Source organism: Lepisma saccharinum, chromosome 1 (assembly GCF_977018435.1).
Source record: "Lepisma saccharinum chromosome 1, izLepSacc3.1, whole genome shotgun sequence".
NCBI lineage: Eukaryota > Metazoa > Arthropoda > Insecta > Zygentoma > Lepismatidae > Lepisma > Lepisma saccharinum.
This window is the reverse complement of record NC_139229.1, coordinates 199,600,407-199,624,512: the sequence shown is the minus strand read 5'-3', so window position 1 is coordinate 199,624,512 and position 24,106 is coordinate 199,600,407. Positions and strand designations below refer to the sequence as shown.

General features: G+C 35.4%; 1 protein-coding gene across 5 annotated transcripts in view; it reads left to right on the top strand.

Annotated features, from left to right (window-relative positions):
* Hipk (Homeodomain interacting protein kinase) overlaps positions 1 to 10,503 on the top strand; it is a 79,544-nt gene extending 69,041 nt beyond the window's left edge. For 4 of the 5 annotated variants that reach the window (XM_083110696.1, XM_083110703.1, XM_083110711.1 and 1 more), the window contains 2 exons: positions 760 to 966; positions 3,470 to 10,503. In XM_083110696.1, the coding sequence (XP_082966822.1) occupies positions 760 to 966; positions 3,470 to 3,659 (397 nt within the window). In that variant the 3' untranslated portion in view covers positions 3,660 to 10,503. The remainder of the gene's footprint in view (positions 1 to 759; positions 967 to 3,469) is intronic. The other variant, XM_083110686.1, reaches the window with a different exon arrangement.
* Positions 10,504 to 24,106: the final 13,603 nt, after the last annotated feature.

The window sequence follows — 24,106 nt, the reverse complement described above, 5'->3', positions numbered from 1 at the left end:
TGTGCACATATGTACGCACACGTGCACATGTGCTGTAAACAATGTGAATGTGATCTAAAGCATGACAGAATCTTAAGTTGAAACATTGCTATATAAAATTCTTAATGCATATTTTATTGTGTTAAAAAAAAGAAATTAGTAGAGCCCATAAAATATCAAGATTTCAAAACAAAAACAGCAAATTTTGGAATAAAAAGCAGTATATAAATAAAATAGCATTTCGTTGCTGAAATGGTGAATAAAAACCCTAAATTTGATTTAAAACTACACTTATATTAACTTTTCTCTGCTAGTAGCACATCTATGTAGTTGTCGAGAGTATTAGGTTTATTGCTGTTGAAAGGAGTCCATTTTTCCATTATTTTCATAACTCGCAGGATAATTCAGACTTCAAAAAAATATTGCGTTGACAAACAAGCTGTCCACACCATCAAGAAGTATTAGTGTAAGATTATCAACAATCGGAGAGAACAAAGAAAATCGGGTGGCAATATTTGCCTAATGTTAACCTTTTAGTCCATCAGGAGTAAGAACTACAATGAATAAGTCCTCAAAACGTACATAGAAGTATAACAGTATAATGTAAAAAATGCAGGCTCGACCAGTAATCAAACGTTGATCTCAAGGTTGAGCCTACACTTTTTGCTAAGTGTGGCACACATACCTCCTACGCTTGTTCTGTTTTGTAATTTATAGCATATCTGTTAACGAAAATACTGTAAAGTGCTTGTGGTTAACGTGGTTTATCTTATCTTTCAGCAGTCGGCATAACAGCACCCACTTGTCTCCTCAGCCATTGGCCCATCCTGCAGGTGGTAGTCGCTTGTCCCCTCAACACCCATTAGCAGCTACGGGTCAGCCGTTGTATCACCAGCCAGAACTCTATCGACGACCTGCTGTGTATGTGACGACCACACAGCAAGCCTACCTTCCAGCAAGTCATCAGGTTGCTCCATTTACTGCAGGGTAAGTTCATTAATATATACTATATATACGTATGTATGACATTTTTCAAACTTTGGCTCCCTTGTCTCCCCTACTGGATGGAAGTGAATAAAAAAATGTAGTGTGTAGCGATGGGATTCACTCCTAAAACCATGCAAAGTTTCGTTGAAATCAGACTGGTACTTCTGGCTAAAAAAAATAACAACATTGCATAAAGCGGTAGTGTTGCCAGCTGATGGAACATTTTCCAGAATTTTGATTCTAGTGTTGGCCCTATGGATGCTGGATGGACCAAATTTGGAGGGAAACATGACAAAAGACTACTTTATGAGTATAAGTAGAGGCACATACTTTTGATAAATAAAAAAGCAAATTTCGGTGTTATAGCAGTGAAAAAATGGGTGAAAAGTGGTATATAAATTACACTTTGGTTTTAAAATTGTGAACATAATCCAAAATTTGATTTAAAAACTGCACTTATTACAAAATAAACATAACCCATCTAATAGCACATTTATGTAGTTACCAGAGTGTTAAGATTATTCCTGCATAAGGGAGTCCATTCTTGCTTCTCAGATATTTACAGCAGAATTAATCAACTTTCCGTGACTTGCATAACTCGCAGGATAATTCAAACTTCAGAAAGTGTCGTGTCGGTAAATAAACTCTAAATTTTGTGTTTAATAGTGAATTTCACATTTAGCATCATTTCGTGACAAAACAGGGTAGGGTAATGCACCTCACACCTTGCAGAAACATTGAAAATTAACATTAGAATGTGTTATTTCATATTTCGTGTTTTCGTCAAAAACGAAATATGCATGTAATTCCCGTGCCGCACCTTTGGAGAGTTAAAAAGATCTGAAATTACGGCATTCGGAAATTTTCCATAATTACGTAAAATTTCGTCCTTTGCCTCCAGTTCCCCACCTGGACCCTTAATTGTTGTACATTGTTTAAAATGTTGCTTCTTACTCATTCTATTCTAGCAGTAGTCAGTAAGAATATTTAAATTCTAACTGTATTTAATTAAATTATTAAATTTAATTTATTAAATAATCTAGTAGCGTGTGCGTGTATAATGCGCACCCTGGTTTTTGATGGGTAAAAGTTACAAAATATTATGTCTCGTATATAATGCGCAGTACAATCCAGATTCGAGAAATGGCTTTCTTAATTGTAGGTCGTAAAGCTGTTGCTATGCTGATCAAGAGTGAATAACATCATACATATTCAATGAGTCACCTGTTGCTATGTGGACCAAGAAGAGAATATCCTCTTGTGTAAACAATAAGTCATCAACCCATGCCACCTCCCCCTCTCCCTCCATTGTATTTAGCATCCCAAAGCTTTCACTCTTTAACCACCTTATTTATTCTGTAATAGTAGAAAAGTAGAAAGCGAGATCAAAATTACATTATGGATTTGCAGTGCTCAGGAAGTTATTTTCTTTTATTTCTCACCCAACAAATACTGCTGATATGCATCCCATGTGACTGAAGGTGCATGCTCGAATTTTGCCAGAGTTACACTAATTTTCTTGGTGTCGCAGAACATTACATTACAAAGTGAAAAATTGTGTGAAATGGCCTTCAAACTTTTATACGTGGTTTTGCTCATTCCATCTTTACTTTTTCTAAAAGAACTTCAAAATATATACTTTTTCCGTGACTAATGTAACATTTATACAAGACACATTCAGGACCTTCAAAGTAGCAGTTAGCAGCAGAAGATTTCTTCCATTAAGGAATTTACACACACCATATATAATTATTTGGCCAGTAATACATTTTAATTATTGTTTTCTACTTATGTTTTCGTTCATCCAAAGCACCATAGAAATCGGAACATTCCTTTATTTTGTGATGAACTTATTTCAACTGCATTTTACATTAGTGTCATTATCTTGAATGAAATACTGTTTCCATATTCAGAAACTTCAGGATTTAAGCTTTACAACGATATATAACATCCGTAAACATGAAAAATCAATGCAAGTGTCCCAAAATCATGGAATGACCCTGTACGGTTTCATGTTGGCTGTCTGAATTATTCCGTGCATAATACGCACAACAGTTTTTGGGAGCAAAAATTTTTGAAAAAAGTGTGCATTATACATGAGTAAATACGGTAATCTTGCAGTAGTCAATAAGAATATATTAGTTCAACTATAATTTTTGGAAGTCTGTAGGGATTAAGAAATGTTAAGATTTTCCTGACATTTTGCTGCACAAGCTTTGAATTCTATACATCATTTCTCTTGTATCTCCATGGTGTGACGAGTTTTTGGAGTTCTAGAATTAAAACTTATAGTGAAGAAAACTTTTAGAAATGAATATTTTTTGTGCACACCATACAAAATTTTCCGACTTTTCGTTATACCAAAAGTCCTGTTACCAACATTTTGGAATCATGCACACCCCTAGAAATTTTGTCTTCTGCTCTGAAGAAGCTACCATGAACTAGTTTGTGATGGGAATAATAAATTAACGATTGTTTTTTTAAGTTTTTCATTTCATTTCAGGGCTCTACCGCCTCCTGCACATCATGGAAGTGCACGCCCTGTTCTGGCAACACACCCTTCCCATCCCCTGCCGGCCCATATGCAACCAGCTGCAGTCTTTCCAGCACATCCTCAGGTAGCGGCATCCTATGGATATGCTCCTCTTAGCCCGGTCAAATCTCAATACCAGCAGCTATGGTTCACTGAGTAGGAACTGCTGTTTTACGTTATATTTTTTCCAAAGGAAAGTATAAAAAGCAGAAAACAGACTGTGTAGTAACAAAGATGACCACGAATTTCTATCTAGAGACAATGTGTTGTTTTTACCCCCCTCCCCCTCCTCTTATCTGTCAGTTGCAATGTTAATGTGATTTTTCTGTGTCTTAGTTGTGACGGAATATTTACAATGGTCACATAAGAGTAATGCATTATATACATATACATTATATATATATATATATAATTAGGTTGTATTAACAACCAAAGAGTGATATATATGCAAAAAAATAATTGAAATGAGAATATATGCAAAGTTTGCTTGTAAAAAGGGCAAATAATGCAAAACAAAAAAAAAGAAGGATATGATGCATTTGGATCTTATATTTTCTTGCAAGAGAAAAATTAATGTGATTTTGTGTTTTGTTGCATGTTACGTTTTTGTGTTCTGTCTACAAACAGTATATATATATATTTGGAAATCACTTTAGCTCTAAAGTCTTATAACGATTTTTCTGTATTCTTTTATTTCTGATTTTTATGCATTAACTGCACTTTAAAGAATTGATTTGCTTCCTGTTGAAATTTGAGTGCATTGGTTATTGAAATGCATTTTTGATTGATAAATTCAAGTATAATAACTGGTTTAGAAAACTGAGAGATCAGAAACAAGTTTTGTAATGATTTTTTTTATTTATTGTGGCTTATCATTCCCACATGGTGTCAGTACACTGATAAGCCATGTAGTGGAAAGTTGTTTTTTTCCATTCATAGTTAAATTGTACATATATAAATATATATATATAGATATAAAAATGAAACCCCATCTGACAACAGGGTTTGTTCAAGTCAATTTTTAAATAATTATTTTCTTTCTTGAACGGGTATAAATGTATATATAGAATGACATTTTATCTTGCAACCTGTTTGGTGATAGGTATGAATTATGTTGTGATGGGGATGCCATGATGATAGACTGCAATTTTTGGTCAAGTGTTGACAGATCAAGTTAAAAACAAAAGAAATTGTGGGTACAAATGAAAGTGAAATACAAAAAAAATGAGTATAAGAATTTTATTTGTTTCTTACAACTAGAACGATTATGATGTCGGATCATTCACATCAATTTTTCTTTCAACTACTATACGTTAGTGAACTGGTGGTTGGTGATTTCATGATCTTTACTTATGGATGTTTTTATTCTTGTCATTATATGTCCGCTATTAATGTTTCATCTTTGAATGTCTTTTTAGCAACTAAACTGTGAAAATACTGTAGACTAATAATGCATTTGTAACTGTAATTTTTAACATCTTCATTGCATACGTATTTCCTCATATTGACTATCATTAATTTTTAAGTGTTCACCTGCTTATCAGTACTCACAATCTTCCATTATGATTATTCATCAATATTGTATATTATAAATAATGCAGCAGTATCATAAAGCATTTGCATATTCATCATGACATTATGTAACGTTGTAAATTGAGTGAAGTCAATAGATGTGATAAGTAGAACGAAGACCACAGTTTTAGTGTAGATAGTGGTGGGTTTTGACTATGAAATTTATCTTGTCCTCTTGAGTATTGTTTTGTGTATTTAAATAAAGGAGAGTTTGGTTGGTGAGATTGTAATGCCATATGTACTCTCAGTGATATTGTAGTGATTATATTAATCATGTAAGATGAACAATATTTTTGGAATTTAATGGGGTGGGAGATTTATTAACGAGGGATCTTACAGCCCTCATTGTACATTGTAGGATTGTGTTCATGTAGTGTGTATGATGTGTGGTTAAAACCTTTTACTAAATATATTGGTTCCTGAATCGGGGTCCGCTGTGTTGTGGTAGAGCCCATCTAGCCTTATTTAAGTGACTTGTAGAAATTAATAGTGCACAAGGACTTTTTTTTAGTTTTATGCACTAAATTTTGGGTAGTGATTGTATATGCTCTGCTTTTTATTTTGCAGTTATAGCTATGTGACAAGTACAATTGTATGCAACATTTTTTTTTCTTTTTTTGTTTTTTGTGCAGTAAGGAATCAAAGTTGTAGTAATTTAGCTGTAGTTTTTTCAGTAATATTAACTCTTTTATTTTTTCTTCATATTTGGAGCATTGTGTATGGATTTGGTATTAGTAGTATCAGTTGTAAATTTATTAAATGTGTGTACATGGCTTGTCACAGAAATTAGTGAAAAATTCTTCACCTTCCGCATCACAGTTTCCAAGGTTTTTACATAGTGTTACCAAAGAAATAAAATGTTCCTTGCAGTTAGACTAACTAAACCTACCACCTTCTCTGCATACGAGACAAAATTTCTAGTTATTTATTCCTCTTTATCTGCATGCAAGGAGTAGACAATATAAATCAGGTATTTGTTATTAAATGGATTTTTCATGTGTGATATATATATATATGATGTTTGCTGCATACAGAGATTTTTTAGAGATGGCGTTTAGTTGCTTGTGATCTGTATGTAATTAATAAGCATTGAAGTCTGCTTTGATCAAGTTGTTACCTGTTAATTTTTATGACGTGGCCACTCCAGAAGTAGATATTCACACTGTATAAATATACTGGTATATATTATATATACATATGTATATCGTAGATATATATATAATGATTTTAGTCATGTTCATGTTTTCATCGTAATGAGCTTAATAAAAAAAAATAAAGTAACATTGTGATGTCCATTTGTTAGAATGCACTTTGAATTTTATGCTTGCATGCATTTAGAATGAAGTTCCATCAGTTGGTAGAAAAACATTACTAATTTTCACTTACCAGTTTTTAATTTTATTTTCTTTTTTGTAATTTGGTGGCCTGGTGATATAAGTACATACATATATATAGTATATATATTGTCACATTTGAGAAAAAAAAATGCATTGTGTTTTAATTTTTTTGTGGGTATGAACTATGAATTATTCCCAGTGTTTGTTGTATTCTGAGGCTTAATTGTGAAGGCAAAACGTTATATATGTATACATATATTATATACATATACATTATCTAAACATGTCATGTAGAGCAATGATTTACATGCCACTTGGTAAAGCCAATATTACTTAGTAAGGAGGAGTAGGAGTGTAATTTGTTTGCCTTTGGTTGTGATTGTCATAAAACTGAAGAGAGTAGTGGAAAACATAAGTTAATTATAAAGTTTGTTTAGTACGATTGTTATGTTTATAAAAAAATCGGTCGTAGAGAATAATTTCTGATGATTCAGTTGTGTGTGTTGAGTTTTGTACACCCCTGGAACCTGGTAATGAAGAGTTCAGGAGTTTGATCCCTGTAGGATCCCATTGTGCTTCTAATTAGTCTTGTGAAGTGGAATTGATATAAACCAAACTGAATTCTAGTTCTGAATGTTGTGTTTGTATTAGCACATACATTGAAAAGAAATGCATATTGATATAGAAAGTATGAAAGTTTACAGTTGTGTAAGGAAATAATTGAATCATGATATAAGTTCCGTGAAATAACTATTAAATACAGGGTGGAAATACCAGTTGATTGCGAGTTCAGCATTCCCTCAACAAATGACCACCGAAGTAATTTGCTGCATATTTAAAATATTTATACTGGTTTCCCTTGCAGTGATACTTTTATATACCACTCTTCTCAGTTTTGTCACACAAAACATACAATAAGAAACAAGAGTTCAATTTAATCTTAGCTATAATTAGCATTATTGAGGAACAGTATTATAGAAATATGAAAACTAACCTTTGTGTTATAATAAAAGCATGAACGAAATTAATCGTTGACACAAGCGAGCTATAATTTTTAACAAAATAATCTATAATGAATAATATAATCTTAATTCTGTGAAAATAAGGTCAGTTCCTGTGCTTAAATGTAGAGCACACACACACACATAAAGCTAATGAAACAGTTAATAAATGAAGTGCCTTGAAAGGATTAAACTTACTGTTTGTGAGAGTTGTTTTTAGACAACATATGATAGAAACAAAATTTTGAGATAGCCAACAACCCCACTCTTCTCAAGCCTAGCTTAAATTGAATCAAAATGGCAAGAATCATGAAGACTGTCAGTGCAAGGGAACCTAGAGGATTATTTTTTAAAAAACTAGAAAATAATATCCCCATAACTAAATAAATTAATATAATAGGTCCATACTTTCAAAAAAAAAAAAAAAAAAGTATTTTGGCATATTTTTCATCTTAACTCTATATATCTGCTTTTTTGGATACAACATATTTCTAGAATATCATGCTGAAGAAAATATATTTTGTGGAAGATTAGATAGCAATAGTTATTGGAAATTTCTTTTGCATCCTGTTAATGGTATTAAATATGCAGCAAAACTTGATTAAGGACAAGATAGAAACCAAAATACCACAATTCCAAATCTTTGAATATAATCAAATGCATATAAGTTCCATTAGATGTGATTTCTGTGCAAACAATATTCAATTGTTTGCTCTAGATAAGAACTTTCGTGAAATATAAACTTTGGTATTCATCTGGATGTTACCGCTGCTCCTCAGGTTTGAGTTCTCAAGATCAATATTTGGTTTTACCAAGTGGTTTAGTGGCCTGTTTCATTACTTATTTTTCTGCGGGGATTTTTAAGAAAAAAGTTAATTGTATTGCATTTTTAGGTGAGAAGATGGTAGAATTATATAAAGGAATCATGTGATGAAAATCCTGTGCCAACCTAGTTTTATACTGATGTAGTAGCCTGCTCTGTATTGTACTGACAATCTCATGTCTCATCTTTATTCCACATCATTCAATGGTGAAAAACTCTTGTGGATGTAATTCCCTGTACGTTTTTGTGTATGTTGAGAAACATATCATTTTAATACATAAATGTTATGGTTGTAACTGCTGCAAAGTGAAAGGAATCTAAACCAGGGAAAGATACTTTGTTAGCTCACGGTAGTGAATGTGACACTTTCTCTCACATTGATGCCTGTTTGACATGGATTTCAGTTCATAAAATCTCATCTTAAAGTAGCTTTTTAACATTTTTGGACAAAATAAAGAAAATGCTGTAAACATGTCACTTTTAGAGAAATGTTCCATTGGAAATGTTTGTTATAATTGTCTAGCATGCCTTGTAGTTCTGTGGAACTGTTTTGGTCCTCTTTAAAAGAAAAAACCTTGCTTTCCAGTTTTACAAAGTTTTGAAATATATACAGTATATATATATTTCCCTCTTGGTCCACTAGAGACAGTGTAGCAGGAGATCCAAGCAGGTTTATGTGTAAATGCGTGTAGGCATGTGCAGGGAACTTGCAGTTGTTTTGAGCAAAACTCCAGCATCTACAGAATCCAGGGAATACTACTGTAAATATGAAATGATCAGTCCGCCATTAACAGATATTAATTTCAATAATTGTAACAACACAGAAGTAAGAGCCTTACGTCAGCTTCTATAAATGATTTTTAAAACTAATAGAATCCAAACGTAAGACTTAATTTTAAAATAAAATGCAATATCAACATGTGTGATGAACTTCCAGTAAAGTACATCAGAGCAATTGAAAATTCATTGGAAAAATGACTTTCTACGTGCTCAGAAGTTGCTCATTGCTACATTGAATTTTTTCTCGATTTAGTATGGGTGCATGTTCTTCAGGGAAATGTAGCTTCACATTTTAAAATGCAGGAAAATGGAAAATTGTGATCTGCCATAAGAACCTTTTTCCTTGTAAGTATCTGATAAAAGCATTTCAAACTCTTTCAGGTACGAGCATATGTTTTAATTTATTTTAACTTTTATGTCTCGTCATTTGTATTGTCGATACTAATTTTATTGTAGGTTTTTAGTTTTATTTCTAACTTTTACATTCAAACCTTTTATGTTTATATAATTGTAAGGACACTTGCAAGAAAAAGGCCCATTTCAATGTAAAAAATAGTTATTCTTTTTTTAAATGGATATGATGAGAACCTGTACATATTGTAATGGAAATTCCTTTGCTTTTCAAGAATATAAATTAGCTAGGAAAGGTATTTTTTGCTGAAATTCACCTTTTATTATAGATTCCTATCTTAACTGCACCTATAACACACATTTCTTGTTTTAATTTTAACAAAACAAAGCATAAAAAGTGAGTAAACGTGTGTTCTGTAGAAGCAAGGAGGCATGCTCATTATGCATGTAAGTACCTGATGTATAATAATAATTATTATTATTAATTCAATTAAAGGGAAATGTGGGTGAATATGACTCAGTGATTTTGAAAAAGACTCAACATTAAAATATTTGTACATACATGCAAATGCATGTTAAAAATTTGACTATTACACTTTTAAAGAGATGTGTAATCAACCTTGTACACTTTTTTTCGTTGCATTTTAAATAAAACTATTAATATGTAAACACATATATATACAAAGATGGTGCCTCTATTAAATGAGCATGAATGTTCTCAAATTTTCAAGACTGTTGCACCTGCCTGCCATCTGTTGACAGTGGGACCAAGCTCCTCTAACATGAATGTTTTTCACGAGGGTCATGATTTCAGTTCATCTGATAATTGACCTTAAAAAAGAACAATGCTGGTTATCATGACTTAATATTAGAAAACAAGTGTTTGTGTGTGTGACTGAGCTTGCATAGAATTTATAAATATTTTATGGTATTGAAGCTCTATATCATAAATGTTGCCTTTTTATGTCATAAATTGATAATTCCTTGTGGGAAGAGACAAGCAGCGACTGAATTGTACATTTCTTAAAAACTAGAAAGATTATGGTGTCAGTAGTTTTTTTCTCTGCTTGCTTGTATCAGTCTCCTAGTCAAATGCAGAGGGGAAAATGGTGTACATTTGGCATATTAAATTTACTAGTAGAAACATGTGTTTTATTCATTCTATGTATAACCTTTGAACTATTATTTGGCTGACACGTGTAATTTCCGTGAACAAATTCGGAAAAGGTGGCAGTTTATTTTTTCCTTTTTTGTGTGTGATTCTAAATATGAATTTTTCGTTTTAATCAGTAAGTTGTCATTAACGGTTTCTTAGCCTTTGTTCCACACTGTGTCCATAGCGTAAAGCAGTTCTGAGATTTTGGCCTGTGTATGGGACCGATAGCCTTCCACAATCATGAGGAAAATGGGGGAGCTACGAATGAGTAGTGTAACCTGGTCATAAAGAATCTAGGACGACGATGGAGATTGAAGACACGTCGCCCCGTAACTGGTTGGATTATCTCCCACCTCCACAGTTAGGAATGAGGGCGGCAGTCTGTAGGTAGTCACTGGCCCTGAAAGGGTGTTGCACCAGGGGTTAAAAGAGTTAAGTATCCTTTATTTTCGTTAATTGTAACAACACAAGAGTAAGAGCTTTACATAAAGCTTCTATAAATGATTTTTTAGCTAATTCAATCCAAAGGTAAGACTTAATTTTAACATACTATGCATTATGTATTAATAAAATGCAATAACTTTTTCATTCATTCCAAAACACAATTTTTGTCAGGTTTTATGCACATTTATTCAACTGTTAGTGTTCTCACTTCTGTATTTTGTAAAAAAATGTGTCAGCGTTTCTATCTGCATTATTGCGTGTGTGCAGAAAATTTACTGTAGTTATTTGTAGGTAAAATAAGATGGAGGGAAATAGACCAGTTGTGAGGCAGTATTGAATCCTGAAAAGGGGGACATTTGTAAAGAGTTCCCATGTACCTGCTAAACCTGGAAATCTTGGAAAATTATCTAATTGATCAAAAAGGCCTAATGAATCTCATCTGAAGCACTAAAATGTGTTCTTGTACTTAAAGTTTGTCTTGAAATTTGTATGCACATACCTTCAACAATGTAAAACAGGATCTAACCCCTCGCAATAGGTTTGTACTCTTCCAGTGACCTTCATTTATTTTGTTCTGCGACAATGCATCACGGTAGTGTTGGCTCGAATGTACGAGTATACAAATTACAATGTACACAATCGAAGAGCGTGTGTCCCACGTCCACAAATCCTGGCAAATTGGTTCAGTTAAAGCATGTCAAAGGCATTTCAGACTGAATTTTGCATGAGATGTGTACCTTCAAAGTGTATCCAGAAATTGGTAAGAAAGTTAGAGACAACGAGAAGTCTTGTCTCACAGCATTCACATATGTGTTTATTTTAGGGATGGGCCGATACCGATCAAGTAACGATATAAAATTTAACGATATTATACCAATCCGATATAAAATTAGAAATGGTCCTTGAAGAAGCTGAAACGTTCATTGACCACCTTAATAAATGTGTGTTTCAAGGTGACTGCAGAGCAAAAGAAATTGCATATTTAGACATTTAATTTTTTAGAAAGTAGGACATGGAGAATATCCATAAAAATAGCAACAAAATGGCAGAATTTTTGCACTAAATTATCATATATTTATCGATATATCGGATCGGTAATTTTACCAATGCACCAATATGCCTATATCGGCTGATACCAATAGAGTACCAATTAATCGGTCCCATCCCTAATTTATTTTTTAAGCTTCTGTGTGTGTATAATGTGATTAAGTCTTTTAACCTCATTTTGTGTGCTGTAATCCTACTTGAAAACTCCCATAAAACTATAACTTTAGTCTTTAATGAAGTGCACAATGAACATTCCCACAAAACTTTTAAACATTAATCCTTATTCATGTTAGGGGGAATAAAAAATGCGGTTCATAATAAAAGATGTAAGTGAGTTACTATATTATTTCCGTGAAACTTACTTGTAAATGTTCTATTAATTTCAGTGGCCTCGGCCACCATCCACTTCGGAACTTGATGTTTCACAGTTGGGTTCACTTCTGGTTCTTGTTGTTTCCTCGCTTACCGCTAGGAGCGCTGGTGTAGCCAGTTCATCTGCTGCGGGTGATAGGTTTGAGTTGTTGCAAAAGCAGGAGCCAAATATGATGTGCCTAACCACTGTCGATATTCAGATCATGTGGAAAGTGCATAATTGTGTGCGTCGCTTTGATTTTTGTGCCAAATCAGTGTGTGCTATATGCCTGACTGAACTTTTTGGATCCTGTGTTTGTTAAACTTAAGGTTCTTTGCTAGTCCAGTACTGGGTTGGGATTTTTTTGCATCGGTTAAATGCTGTTCTATACGTTCGTTGATGGATCAGATAATATAATGCGAGGTGCACTCACACTGGGCGTTATATACTCCTGGGTTGTCAAGAGGTGAAAGATCTCTTTGCGTTTGCTTAGGACACTGGCTATTTTGTTCACTGGTTTGTGCGCGAGTTGGATGTTGTCTGGTGGTAAGGGAAGGCAATCCATTTTGTATTATTATTATTGCTGCTGGCTGGTGGTGGTTAGGTTGTGAAACCTACATTTCAGCTTTGCTACACCATGTAGAAAGTTGATGTACTGTGTACTCATTCTGAAGTCCTATATCTGTAACCATGGTAACTTCTTTCTTCAGATCTTCTTCACTTGTACAGTGCGAGAAAGCTCTTTGGTAGAAGTTAAGCCATAATGTTTGGGTGGGGGATTGGAGAGGGAGTGGACATATTGGTTCCCTGTCCCTGGTTTTCTGTAGACTGTGGTGGTGATTTGTTGCCCCTTCTTTTAATGGTTAAGTCTAGAAAGTTGATGCTGCCTTTGTTTTCCAGTTCTGGTGAATGCTGCTAAGTTTTTTCATAAGTAGATCTATTTCTTCTTCCTTTTTGTAAACGACAATGGTGTCGTCTGCCATATCTTATGTACCGAAGTTCTGGTGCATCCTTTTTGGCTATGGGGGCGGACAGAGGATTGCCCATGGTTAATCCTTATGTTTGTATGAAGTATTTGTCTTCAAACTGAAAATAGTTGTGCGTGAGGCAGATTTCCAATAACTTGGATACCTCGGACACTTCCACTACTGAGACGGATACCTCGGACACTTCCACTAGTGAGACCGTATTGGTAGCAAGCAATCAACCGAGGTGATGTCTAGGTCAATCGGGATGAGTTGTACATTTTGACTATATCGATACTAGCGAGTTTGGCATGGTTGGTTTGCACTATTGAGGTTATTAGTTCTTTGGCATCTGTGCTGTTGCGGAAAATGTACGTCAGTTTGTGGTTGTGTTCAGAGATTTTCTTTTTTAGCCAGTTTATGAGGAATACCGTTGGACCCTCATCGTTGCAGGAAACAACAGGAACCGGAAGTCCCAACAGTGAAGGATCGAGTTCCCAAGTGGGTGGTGGCAGAGGGCCACCAAAATTATTAGAACATTTCCAAGTAAGTTTCACTTTCACGGAAATAATTTAGTACTCACTTACGTCGTCTTCTTATTATTCCACAAAGATGCCACTTTATTTTTTAAATAGTTTTGTTATTGAAATCAAAGTAATAATATTAATTAAGGATGTAAGTTTTCCTGAGCTGATAAATACTATGTAAAATTTACTAATACTGATGATAAATATTCTGCCGGTCCAATATAAAATTGTAAATGTTCCTTGAACATTATTGGTTCATTCACAACTAAGTGAAAAACTCAATAAACGCATCCACAACTAAGTGTTATAACTAAGTGAACACAATAAGTTTTGCCTTTGAAAAGCAAGTGTATTTAAACATTACTGTGCAACATCATGAATTAATGTTTTTATTAATAAAAATAGTAACAATATTGCAGAATATTGTACTAGTATGATATTGTATTGTATTATGTACTATTGATAGGCTATTTACAGTGCGTCCATTTCGATCTGCAGCCGAGAGATCGGGAGAAGCGTGGCGGGCGGCGCTGACGGAGAAGCCGACATTTGCGGCCTGTAATGCCCGCTTATTTTTATAGACATATGCAGACATTTATATAAATATTGCAAAACGATCACTAACCTGTGTTATAACACGCAAAAGTTCTTCTGTAATTCATCCAAGTTCTGCTCTTATATACACAAATAAATACGGTATAGAAACGATGTTAAGAGCCACAGATAAAAAAGCATTTTAATCATGGTTTTGATCAGTAACGTCCTGCTTAAGTTTATATCCTTGAAAGAGTTTTGTGGCGATGGGAATCGTTTGGAGGTTTCGAATGTGCAACACTGTATCAGGATTACACTGCAGACGAAACCGATAAAAGTGAATGGTTTTCGTGAGCTTCCTCGCAATCCGAAATATCCGAGCTCGAGTTTTTTGTTCCTTCGCGACTAGATGAAGACAGAGTTGTAAATATAGTGGCGAGCAATGTAAACCAAGAGCGTGTTAATTTCGTACTGTGCGCAAGAGTGTTATTCTTGGTTACTTGCAGTTACTTGTTTGTGTTATTGTAGTGTGTATGTGTGACGTGTCAGTGAGACGATTGGAATGCCAGCCGCAAGATTCACGTTAGAACAAAGATTTTTTATGTATGACACGTACGTGAAAACAAACTCGTGTCGAGACGTGTGTAGGTAATTTGTACAGAAATTCCCATGCGTTTCAACTCCACACAGAGATACGGTTAGACATCTTGTCCTTAAATTACGAGAAACTGTATCGTTAAATTTTAAAACACCTAAGCAAAAACGACGGATTCTAACCGAAGCAAAACTCGATGATATTGCTGCAGCGTTAGAACATTCTCCAAACAAACCTCTACGCTGTGTTTCACAAGAGGTGGGCGTGTCAAAATCATCGGCACATACAGTCACTAAGCTACTAAAATTAAAACCATACTCTTATAACACAGGTTAGTGCTAGTTTTGCAATATTTATATAAATATCTGCATATGTCCATAAAAATAAGCGGGCATTTCAGGCCGCAAATGTCGGCATCTCCGTCAGTGCCGCCCGCCACGCTTCTCCCGATCTCTCGGCTGCAGATCGAAATGGACGCACGGTATAAATAAATCTGGTCAGTAATATTACTGATAAAACTGATACACAATATGCCTACATTGGCCAATACTGATAGTACCAATTAATCACTTTCATCCCTAATATAGATGAGGATGGTGTGGCTATGAAAAGAAATAGGGAAGGCAATTGAAAATGTATTTATGTAATATGTATTGTGTACTTGGGAAGAAATCACGAGGATTCTGGAAAACTCCAGAAAATTGGAGTTAATGTGTGAACTCTGAGAGGGTTACATTACGTACCTTAGTAATATAATAATAATAACCCATGGTGTAACAGCCCGTGAGTGCCAGTGCCAACTTACGGACTGCTGGCCTCAATCCCACGAGAGATCATCCTACCAGATATGGAATGAGGTGTGGTCAACAGGATAAACCCCCAGTCGTCATGTTAGGTTTACATGTCCAGGCTGCACTACTAATTCAAAGCTCTCCAATTTCCTCACAATGGTGGGTGGCCGAATGGTATACGTCCAACAACTGGAACCCAAAGTATCTGCTTTAGATTGCACTGCCATGGTGCGAGACACGTTAGCAATATGCATGGGTTGTAAATTTAAAAGTGACAACACTGCCAGGAAAAGGTGATAACATAGTGCATGTGCTATGAGACCATGAGCATAGTTGGGTGCTTGTGTGTGTGTGATGTGCCTGTAACAATAATACCTAATCGCATCTGATGGTTACACAATGGCTAAGTGCATTTTTTGAGGAGATTGGGATGTGTCGGTGAGAATATGAGGAAAATTGCATCATGCTGGGTTCCCCATATTGTCACCATTGTGCAACCATCAGATGCGTCTAGGTATTGTTGCTACTGGCTTCATGCAAGTCTTGATGACATTCTCGTGCATTTTTGTCACGGTCCGCCTGGATTTTCATCCACAATCGCTGCTTTACCTTGGCAAACATGTTTTAGAGCCATACTGAAAATTGTATCAACTTCACACACACACAACAGGACTCGCTACACTGGCCACCTTTGGCACACCACACATCGACAACTGACAATGCTCGTAGCATATACACCATGTTCTCACTTTTCCTGACTGTTTTCCCCCTTCTAAATTTACAACCCACATAAATGTATAGATTTTATTGAAATGAGTATTTCATAAATTTAATTTCAATTCAATGATAGTTATTGTAGAGGAATGACTACAGGTTGCATCCCCACCTCCCTGTAAAGAAATGGTTGAGTGGCTTTGCCTGAGAAGGATAAGTCATTTCTCGTCATTTTTTGAAGATTACTGGAAGTTTTTCTGTTGCTTTTCTCACAACTGCTGCTTCTCTTATCAAAAACGTCAGATGATAACACGTGTTTGTAATCTTCAGTTAAGTAAGGAATTGTATTTACTTTTTTTTCTCCACACATTACATAATTTCCTCTCAGTGTCATCTTATTCAGTGCTTCAGTTTCTCCAATTTTCAAGAGACCTGTTATATCAACATGCCCCACTCCACAAGCCCAATATTGTTGAGTTTTTATGGCCCTCTTTCGTTTGCAATTGTGTTTGTATGGCATCTATAAATGTTTATGAAGATGAAACGTAACTATGACAAACAAAAATATAAACGTATCCAAAAGTATAGACAGAGGCCTTTTTCCAGCAATAAGTACTGACAGGATAAAAAAAAATCAAAGGAGAGTTTCCGAAGGGTAACCTGAGCTGGAATAAAAATTAATATCAAGTAAACGACCCACTATGATGAAATATCTTGGTTATTTGCATTTTCCGTCCCCTGAAACAAATTTCATGTTACATAAAAAATCAAAATCATCGATTAAGAAATTGCACACTACTTCAGTGTTCATAGTACCAGTTATTACAAAAACAGTGTATTCGCGTACCACTTGACATATTTCACCCTGCAATCCCGTAGAGAAAAATTGTTATTTTCAAGGTATGTATGCATATTTCTTGACTTTTCGAGGGGATACAGTTGGTCAACCCAGCTGGAAATTTTTCCAATTAGTTCCGATAGCCAATATGAGTTTTTAAACACACTATCGGAACCAATTGGTCAATTGTAATGAATTGGTTTCTATTGGAAAGTATTTTATTGTTTTCAATATGCAGGGTGGCTCAAAAAGTCACTTAACATCCCCGGTACAAGGCCACTGCAGCGAGCAACGTGGAAATGATGATGACCAATTTATCAGGCCAAGGGGGAACCACATTCTGTTGTCCTTCAGCAAGTACAAATGAAAGGTTTTTTAAAAATGACGTACAGTTATACAGCAATAATGGAAAGAATAGCAGTAAGTGTGCATATTGTTTGTTTCACGTGCAGTTCCAGAATAATGAAAGACAGTATACATTTTTAACAAACACTATATTTATTTTTAGACGATGTTTCAGCACTAGAAAGTTCCAGTCCTGGCATGGGCATAAGTGAGTATCCCTTCAGCTTCATCATTTCACATAATCACTATTCATCGTCATCGTAGCAAGTAGCTAAAAGTGGTTCAGAAACGAAGCTAACAGTAACATGTACAGGGTGTTTCTGTGACCATGTTACAAACTTTTAGGGATAATGAAAGGAGACAAAAGCATCAATATGAGATAAGCAACCCCTGTCCGGAAAAGCCTTGTTCAGAAGTTACAAGCCAAAAGAGATGTTAGAGCAAATGCGACAAAAAGCTTGTTGCGATGCTGTCATGCCTGCATCGATACTGGAGGATGAAAATTTGAACAACTGTTATAAATGCATTAATCTTGGCTAGTTATGTATGATGTAGTAAAGGTAATTTACTTATTAAAGCTACAAATGAAGATCTTTTTCTTTGTTTCCATAACCATCCCAAATTTTGGTTCAACTTTGGTTTTGTTGAGACTATTTTATGCTCAGATGGGCTAATCGGGACTGGACCTACAGGTAAAGTGGGACCACAGCCACTGTGGTAGTTTCACATCCTGGAAAAAGGAACTGCATAGAACCTTCTACCTTCCAACAACGGTTTTGATTTATAACTCTTGATTGGGGCATTTCTTATCTCTCATGTCCATAAACAAACAACTTATCTGCTAGTTTCTCAAGGTCACATAATTTTTCCTTTTGTGGGGCTTCCTTACACGTTTGTGGGTTGCATACCTTTCATGTCAGAATGGTTTTGGAACCCTTGTAACTTCGGAATAAGGCTTTTCTGCACAGGGGTTTCTTATCTTATCTTGTCCCCTTCCATCATCCCTGAAAGTTTGTAACATGATCACGGAAACACACTGTATATTCTAGGCATTCTGCGAAGCCTGAACCACAGAGTATAAAATACAGAAGAGAAAGTATATTAGAAAGTGTGCGTAAAAGTAAATAAAAACGCCAGAAATCAAAACTTAAAATTGCTCTAACACATCTAGTTGAAACTTATTTTTAAATATTACCATGCTAATTTTAGATCTCAGTATTGTTTTCGCCACGTAGACAATATCGATATCAAAAATGCTATTCCCTTTATATTGAATTTTTCTTGTTAACAGTATGTCAGAAATATTTTTTTGCTGCATTTGATTAACGTTCCATGTCTATGAACATGTTCCAACAGAACTATTTATGATTATTATTTGGGTTGCTGGTTTCAATTTTTAAAACGAGAGCATAATTGCACACTGCGATTTCAATTAAGAAAAACTCAAAATGTGAACGAGGAAGAGCCCCATTTCTTTCTACAGGATTTTTTCAATTTCAACACTTCAGCATATGTGCAATAACCCAGATGGTGAGAATCGTGATATGCCATGGATGCTAAGAAAAAATCAAATACATTATCTTCAAGTTGTCGAAAGAGGGATATGGGTAGCCAGGTACGATTTAGAGAGGACTTGGGGGCAAAGGCGTCGCTACTGGGTGGGTGAACACGTCGATATCATGACATGCTCAGCACTAGAGTGCGCGTAAAATCTCCTGCATATGACCTTGAACAGCTGAACAGCACCAGCGAATCACGGACGTGCGGCGTTGCCTTGTTCCGTGACAAGGCGTTTCGCTCAACCACGCTGTCTCTTTTCCGTGTGAGATTTCGACATGGCACCGCTGCAGTGCGCTGCTATTAGCTATCGCCATATGCGGAAGATTTGACGCGCACTACATGAAATATTTTCAGAAAAAAAAAAACGCTTAGTATTTTAATACGACCTAACTTGATTTGATTTGATTTGATTTGAGTTAGTTTATTTTACTTCGCGTTTTGTGCCTCTTGGCTAATTTGCGAAGATGGGGATGAGTGATGAAATGATGAAATTGATGAATGGACATTCACAAACAACCAAGCCCGACCGGGATTCGAACCCGGGACCCTTGGCGTCGCAGCGCGCTGTGCTAACCACTCGGAATACGACCTAACTATTCTATGTTGATAGTATGGAGAGAAAGTACGCGCACATGAGAGAGAGAGAGATAGAAAAGAAAAGAATGAGACATGGAGAAGTGAAAAGAACGATAGAAGATAGAGAACGATAAGAGAAAAAGCAAGGAGAAATATAAGGAAAGGTTGAGAAGGAGAAAAAGAAGGTAACGAGAGCAGAAGCGCAACCACAATTTTTTTTTTGGGGGGAAGGACCAAGATAAACGTACCAATAATAATAATAATAATAATAATAATAATAATAGTATGAAATACGTTATTATCCTCGTAAATTCGCAAACGAGCGGTAGAAGTTGGTGCTAAAGCATTTGTGTTGGAATAAACTGTTTGAATTGTTTTTTTCAAAACATTCAATTTCACATTAATAACGAAAAACAAGCACACAAACTGTATTTTTGAAAGACAGAAAATGCTTGATAAATACATTCCGAATATATTTCTTCTTACATAGGGGCTATAACATGAAAAACTTCATGCATGACATGTTTTACAAATATGCAACATGGAGCGATTTAAAATAAGAAAATACACATGCAACATGCTAACACTAAATTGTGTACGTATTCAAAGTCTCTTTAATATATATATATATACAGGGGCGCCGACTTGTCAAAATTATTGGGAGGCTCTGATCACTGAAATAAATGAATGAATGACTCACTCCCTCCCTTTTTTAAAAATAAAAATTACGTCTTCGTATAGCAGTTTTAAAGCAGCTATTATATTCCTCATGCAAATGAAATGTAACATGAAAAACGTTTAGAAAATATTTCAAAGTCTCTTTGTCTTTTGTGTCTGCTCATTTGTTTTGTAGATAATTAACATTTTTATTGAAAAGTATGTATTTACATTAAGAGACCAACCTAACAGTTTTATGCCGCCTCGGTAGCCGAGCGTGTTGGGTGGTCGACTCAACTCGTTTTGATCCAGAGGTCTCGAGTTCGAGTCCCGGCGAGGGCATGGGTGTGTTTTAATGTCCGTAACAGACATGTGATGGGTTGCAAATAACCCATAAAATGACGAATATTTACAATATTTAACAGTTTTATTTAATTATTTACATAAATGCTAACACAAATCGCAGGAAAATAGTTTTACTTTTTTGTTCTTGCTACATTATTTTACTTTTTAAATTTTATTTTGCAATAATAAAAAATATATCATGTACACTAAGATATAAAGTGACATACACAACAAAAGCATATGAACATGATTTAAAAATAAAGCAAAAGTTGCTCTACGTACTGGGTTATTTTTTTATGAACTCATTAACGAGCGGTCTCAGGTCCAAATTATATTTGATGTATATGGAGTACCGCTAAGCTGCTTAATCTCTTCTGCCTCATTGTAGATCTCAAATATGTCTTTAGTCGGCGAATAGCACTGACTGACCTTTCGGCTGTGGCTGTCGTCACTGGCACAGTGTGGAGGACCATCATGAATTTGCCTCCTGGAGGGTGCTGTCTTCCAAAAGAAACTTCCTTATGTCACGCATGGTAGTTAGAACCACTTTCTTCTGTTTGGCGATAACACCAAGCATGGACATGGGTAAGGAGAGCCTAACGGCATCCAAATCTTGCCGAAAGAATTCTCGCGTTTGCTGCAAGTTTGTTGTGCAACTGTTCACAGCTGAGATGCATTCTTTCTCTACGGCTGTATCCTGTAGATTCATGTCCTTGTTTAACACATGATTTTGCTGTGTCACACATATCAGTGTATATTGATTTATAATACTATTTTGGAGTGTAGAACTTGTGATGTTTGGCAACATCAGGATTTTCAAGTCTCTTAGGGACGTGACGTTGCCGGGGCAATTCTGGCTCATCAACGAGGCTGGGTTTGCCCTCTGTGCATTTCAGCCAGAACTGATCAAAACACATTCGCTTTTCTTGAAAGATGTCAGTCAAGTATTTTAGTTTTGATTCCACTTCTGTAGCACCAATGCATGGAGACTGAATCTTACAGTTTACCTCTTCTATTGGACCCATCACATGGCAGTAGAGGGAGAGAAAGAAAAATGTCGAAGTGAAGCATTGTCTCCAGGTATCCAGCACATTTTAATGCTGCGTCAGTGAGGGCAAAGTGGTCGCAGTCCAGTATGGCCAGCCTTCTCATTCACATCAATAATATTCCTAATTATTTGCATTCTTTTAGGGGATTCCCAAACAGTCTTTAACAAGGCGTTGGTTAAGTTCATTATGTCTCTGATTAATATATGTATAATAGTAAATAATAATTATATACTTAGTATATAGTAATAAGTCGTGTGTTTTGCTGTCTCCGGTCATAGCCCCCCCCCCCCCAAAGTTGATGGTTTAGCGGTCTCAGGCCCCCAAAGTTGATGGTCTATAACATTTCAAATGTGGCACAATTCAGAGTAAACTTGACAAGAGAAGAAAAATAATACATTAGATCCTCTTAAGCAAAATTATTTGGGGGGCTCTGCCCCCACATCGATAACATTGGGGGCTCGAGCCCCCTAAGCCCCATGGAGTCGGCGCCTATATATATATATATATTATGTACAACGTATATTATTTAAATACATTACGGAATCAATTCATCCATCTCATAATAAACCAACAGCAAAAATTACATAAATTGTCTCTCAAATGTGCACGCCCCTTTTCCTGAAAAGAATTGTTCATTCACTTAAGACAAAATCAATTAAGAGAAGTATTACTTCTCTCTGTGGTAATTTACAATTCATTACAGACAGGCACGTAGATAAGGGGAGGGCTAAGGGAGCTAAAGTCCCCCCGAAATCCTACAAATATCTAATTTAAATAGTGTATAGTGGTAATCAATTTTACTTCCTTAGCAGGATTAAACATTAGAACGAAAAAAGTTTAGTGTATAACAGAGGAACCAGGTTATAGTATTTTTATATTCTACCATTTAATCCAAAGAATAAATGGATCCACAGCTCTCAAAATGTATACTTTTCTTTGTGACAGGTCACACAATAAAGAACTTTATGAGTAAAATTTGGCCCTAATTTTTAAAGCATTTTTTAACGGAATGTGTAAAAGTTAACAAAATGCAATAACTATGAATGTCAGTACAAAATGTAAGAAAAATAATGGACAACACTTGTGTTGGATATTCACTCATACGGTGGATGGAGTAGCAACGTCTCTCCATTTGTAAAATAATAATAATAATAATAAATTTGGATTAAAATTGGTTATTATTAATGACTTATAAAAGTTAATATTGTCAAATGACAATTATAACCGTGGTAATAGTTATCATTATTATTTCTACTAATACAAGTTTTATGAGTGGCCTGTCCCCCTCTCCAAATATTCCTGACGTCGCCTGTACTGAAAGGGGATGACCCCTTCCGCCCCGAAATAAAATCCTCGCTATGGCCTGATTACAGAAAATAATTATGCATTGCAAGCGAAGCAAGCAAGAAAATTTTTAGATCCAATTTTTTTGCAAACTGAAAACAATATTAATTTAATAGGACGCAAATCATTTCATGGAGCGCCATGGCATTCTCTCTTTTACAACTTCTTAAATTTAGATTGTTTGGTGCCCAGGGCCGACTCTCGCCGCCCCCTAGCTACGGCTCTGAACGTGATAAGACAGCGCGCAAGAAAATTTTGCGAAATATATTTTTATTTGCATAACATTTCATATCGAGGTGGGCAATTTCTCCTCTGTGCCCCCTGCAGGTACCCTAGACCGTCTTTGTTTGCCCCCATTAGAACTGACTTTCGTCCAAGGTTGGGGGGCAATCCCCCTGCCCCCCCCCTGTGTTTGCGCCACTGAACGAGAGTTAGAAATGAAGAGAAGTGGAAAGAAAGGGAGCTCGAATCCACGGGAAATAGTAACATTCGTTTGATCGGGGTAAAAATAAAAGAACTAATCTTTATGATATATGGGAAATTGAACAAATTTCAGTCAATCACTCTCCCACCATAATTATCGAAAGAAAAATGGAGTTGGCTCCAAAAAATTGATTGTAAAATTAAATTAGAAACTATTACATATGGTGTTTTCGTGTTCCTGAGAGAATTTTCCAAATTAAAAATAAATAAATAAAATGAGATTTTATATACAGTAGAGCGTCGATTATCCGAACGTCGGTCAACCGAACGACCGCTTAACCGAACTGTGTACTCGCTCACTTTCAGATATCTGTAATGAAAAAAGTACGTGACTTAGCTGCTCGTAAGCGTGTAGGCTTGCTTAGACAGACCAAAATAAATGATTTTTTTAAACGTTAATTTTGTGTACTGTGTGTATTGT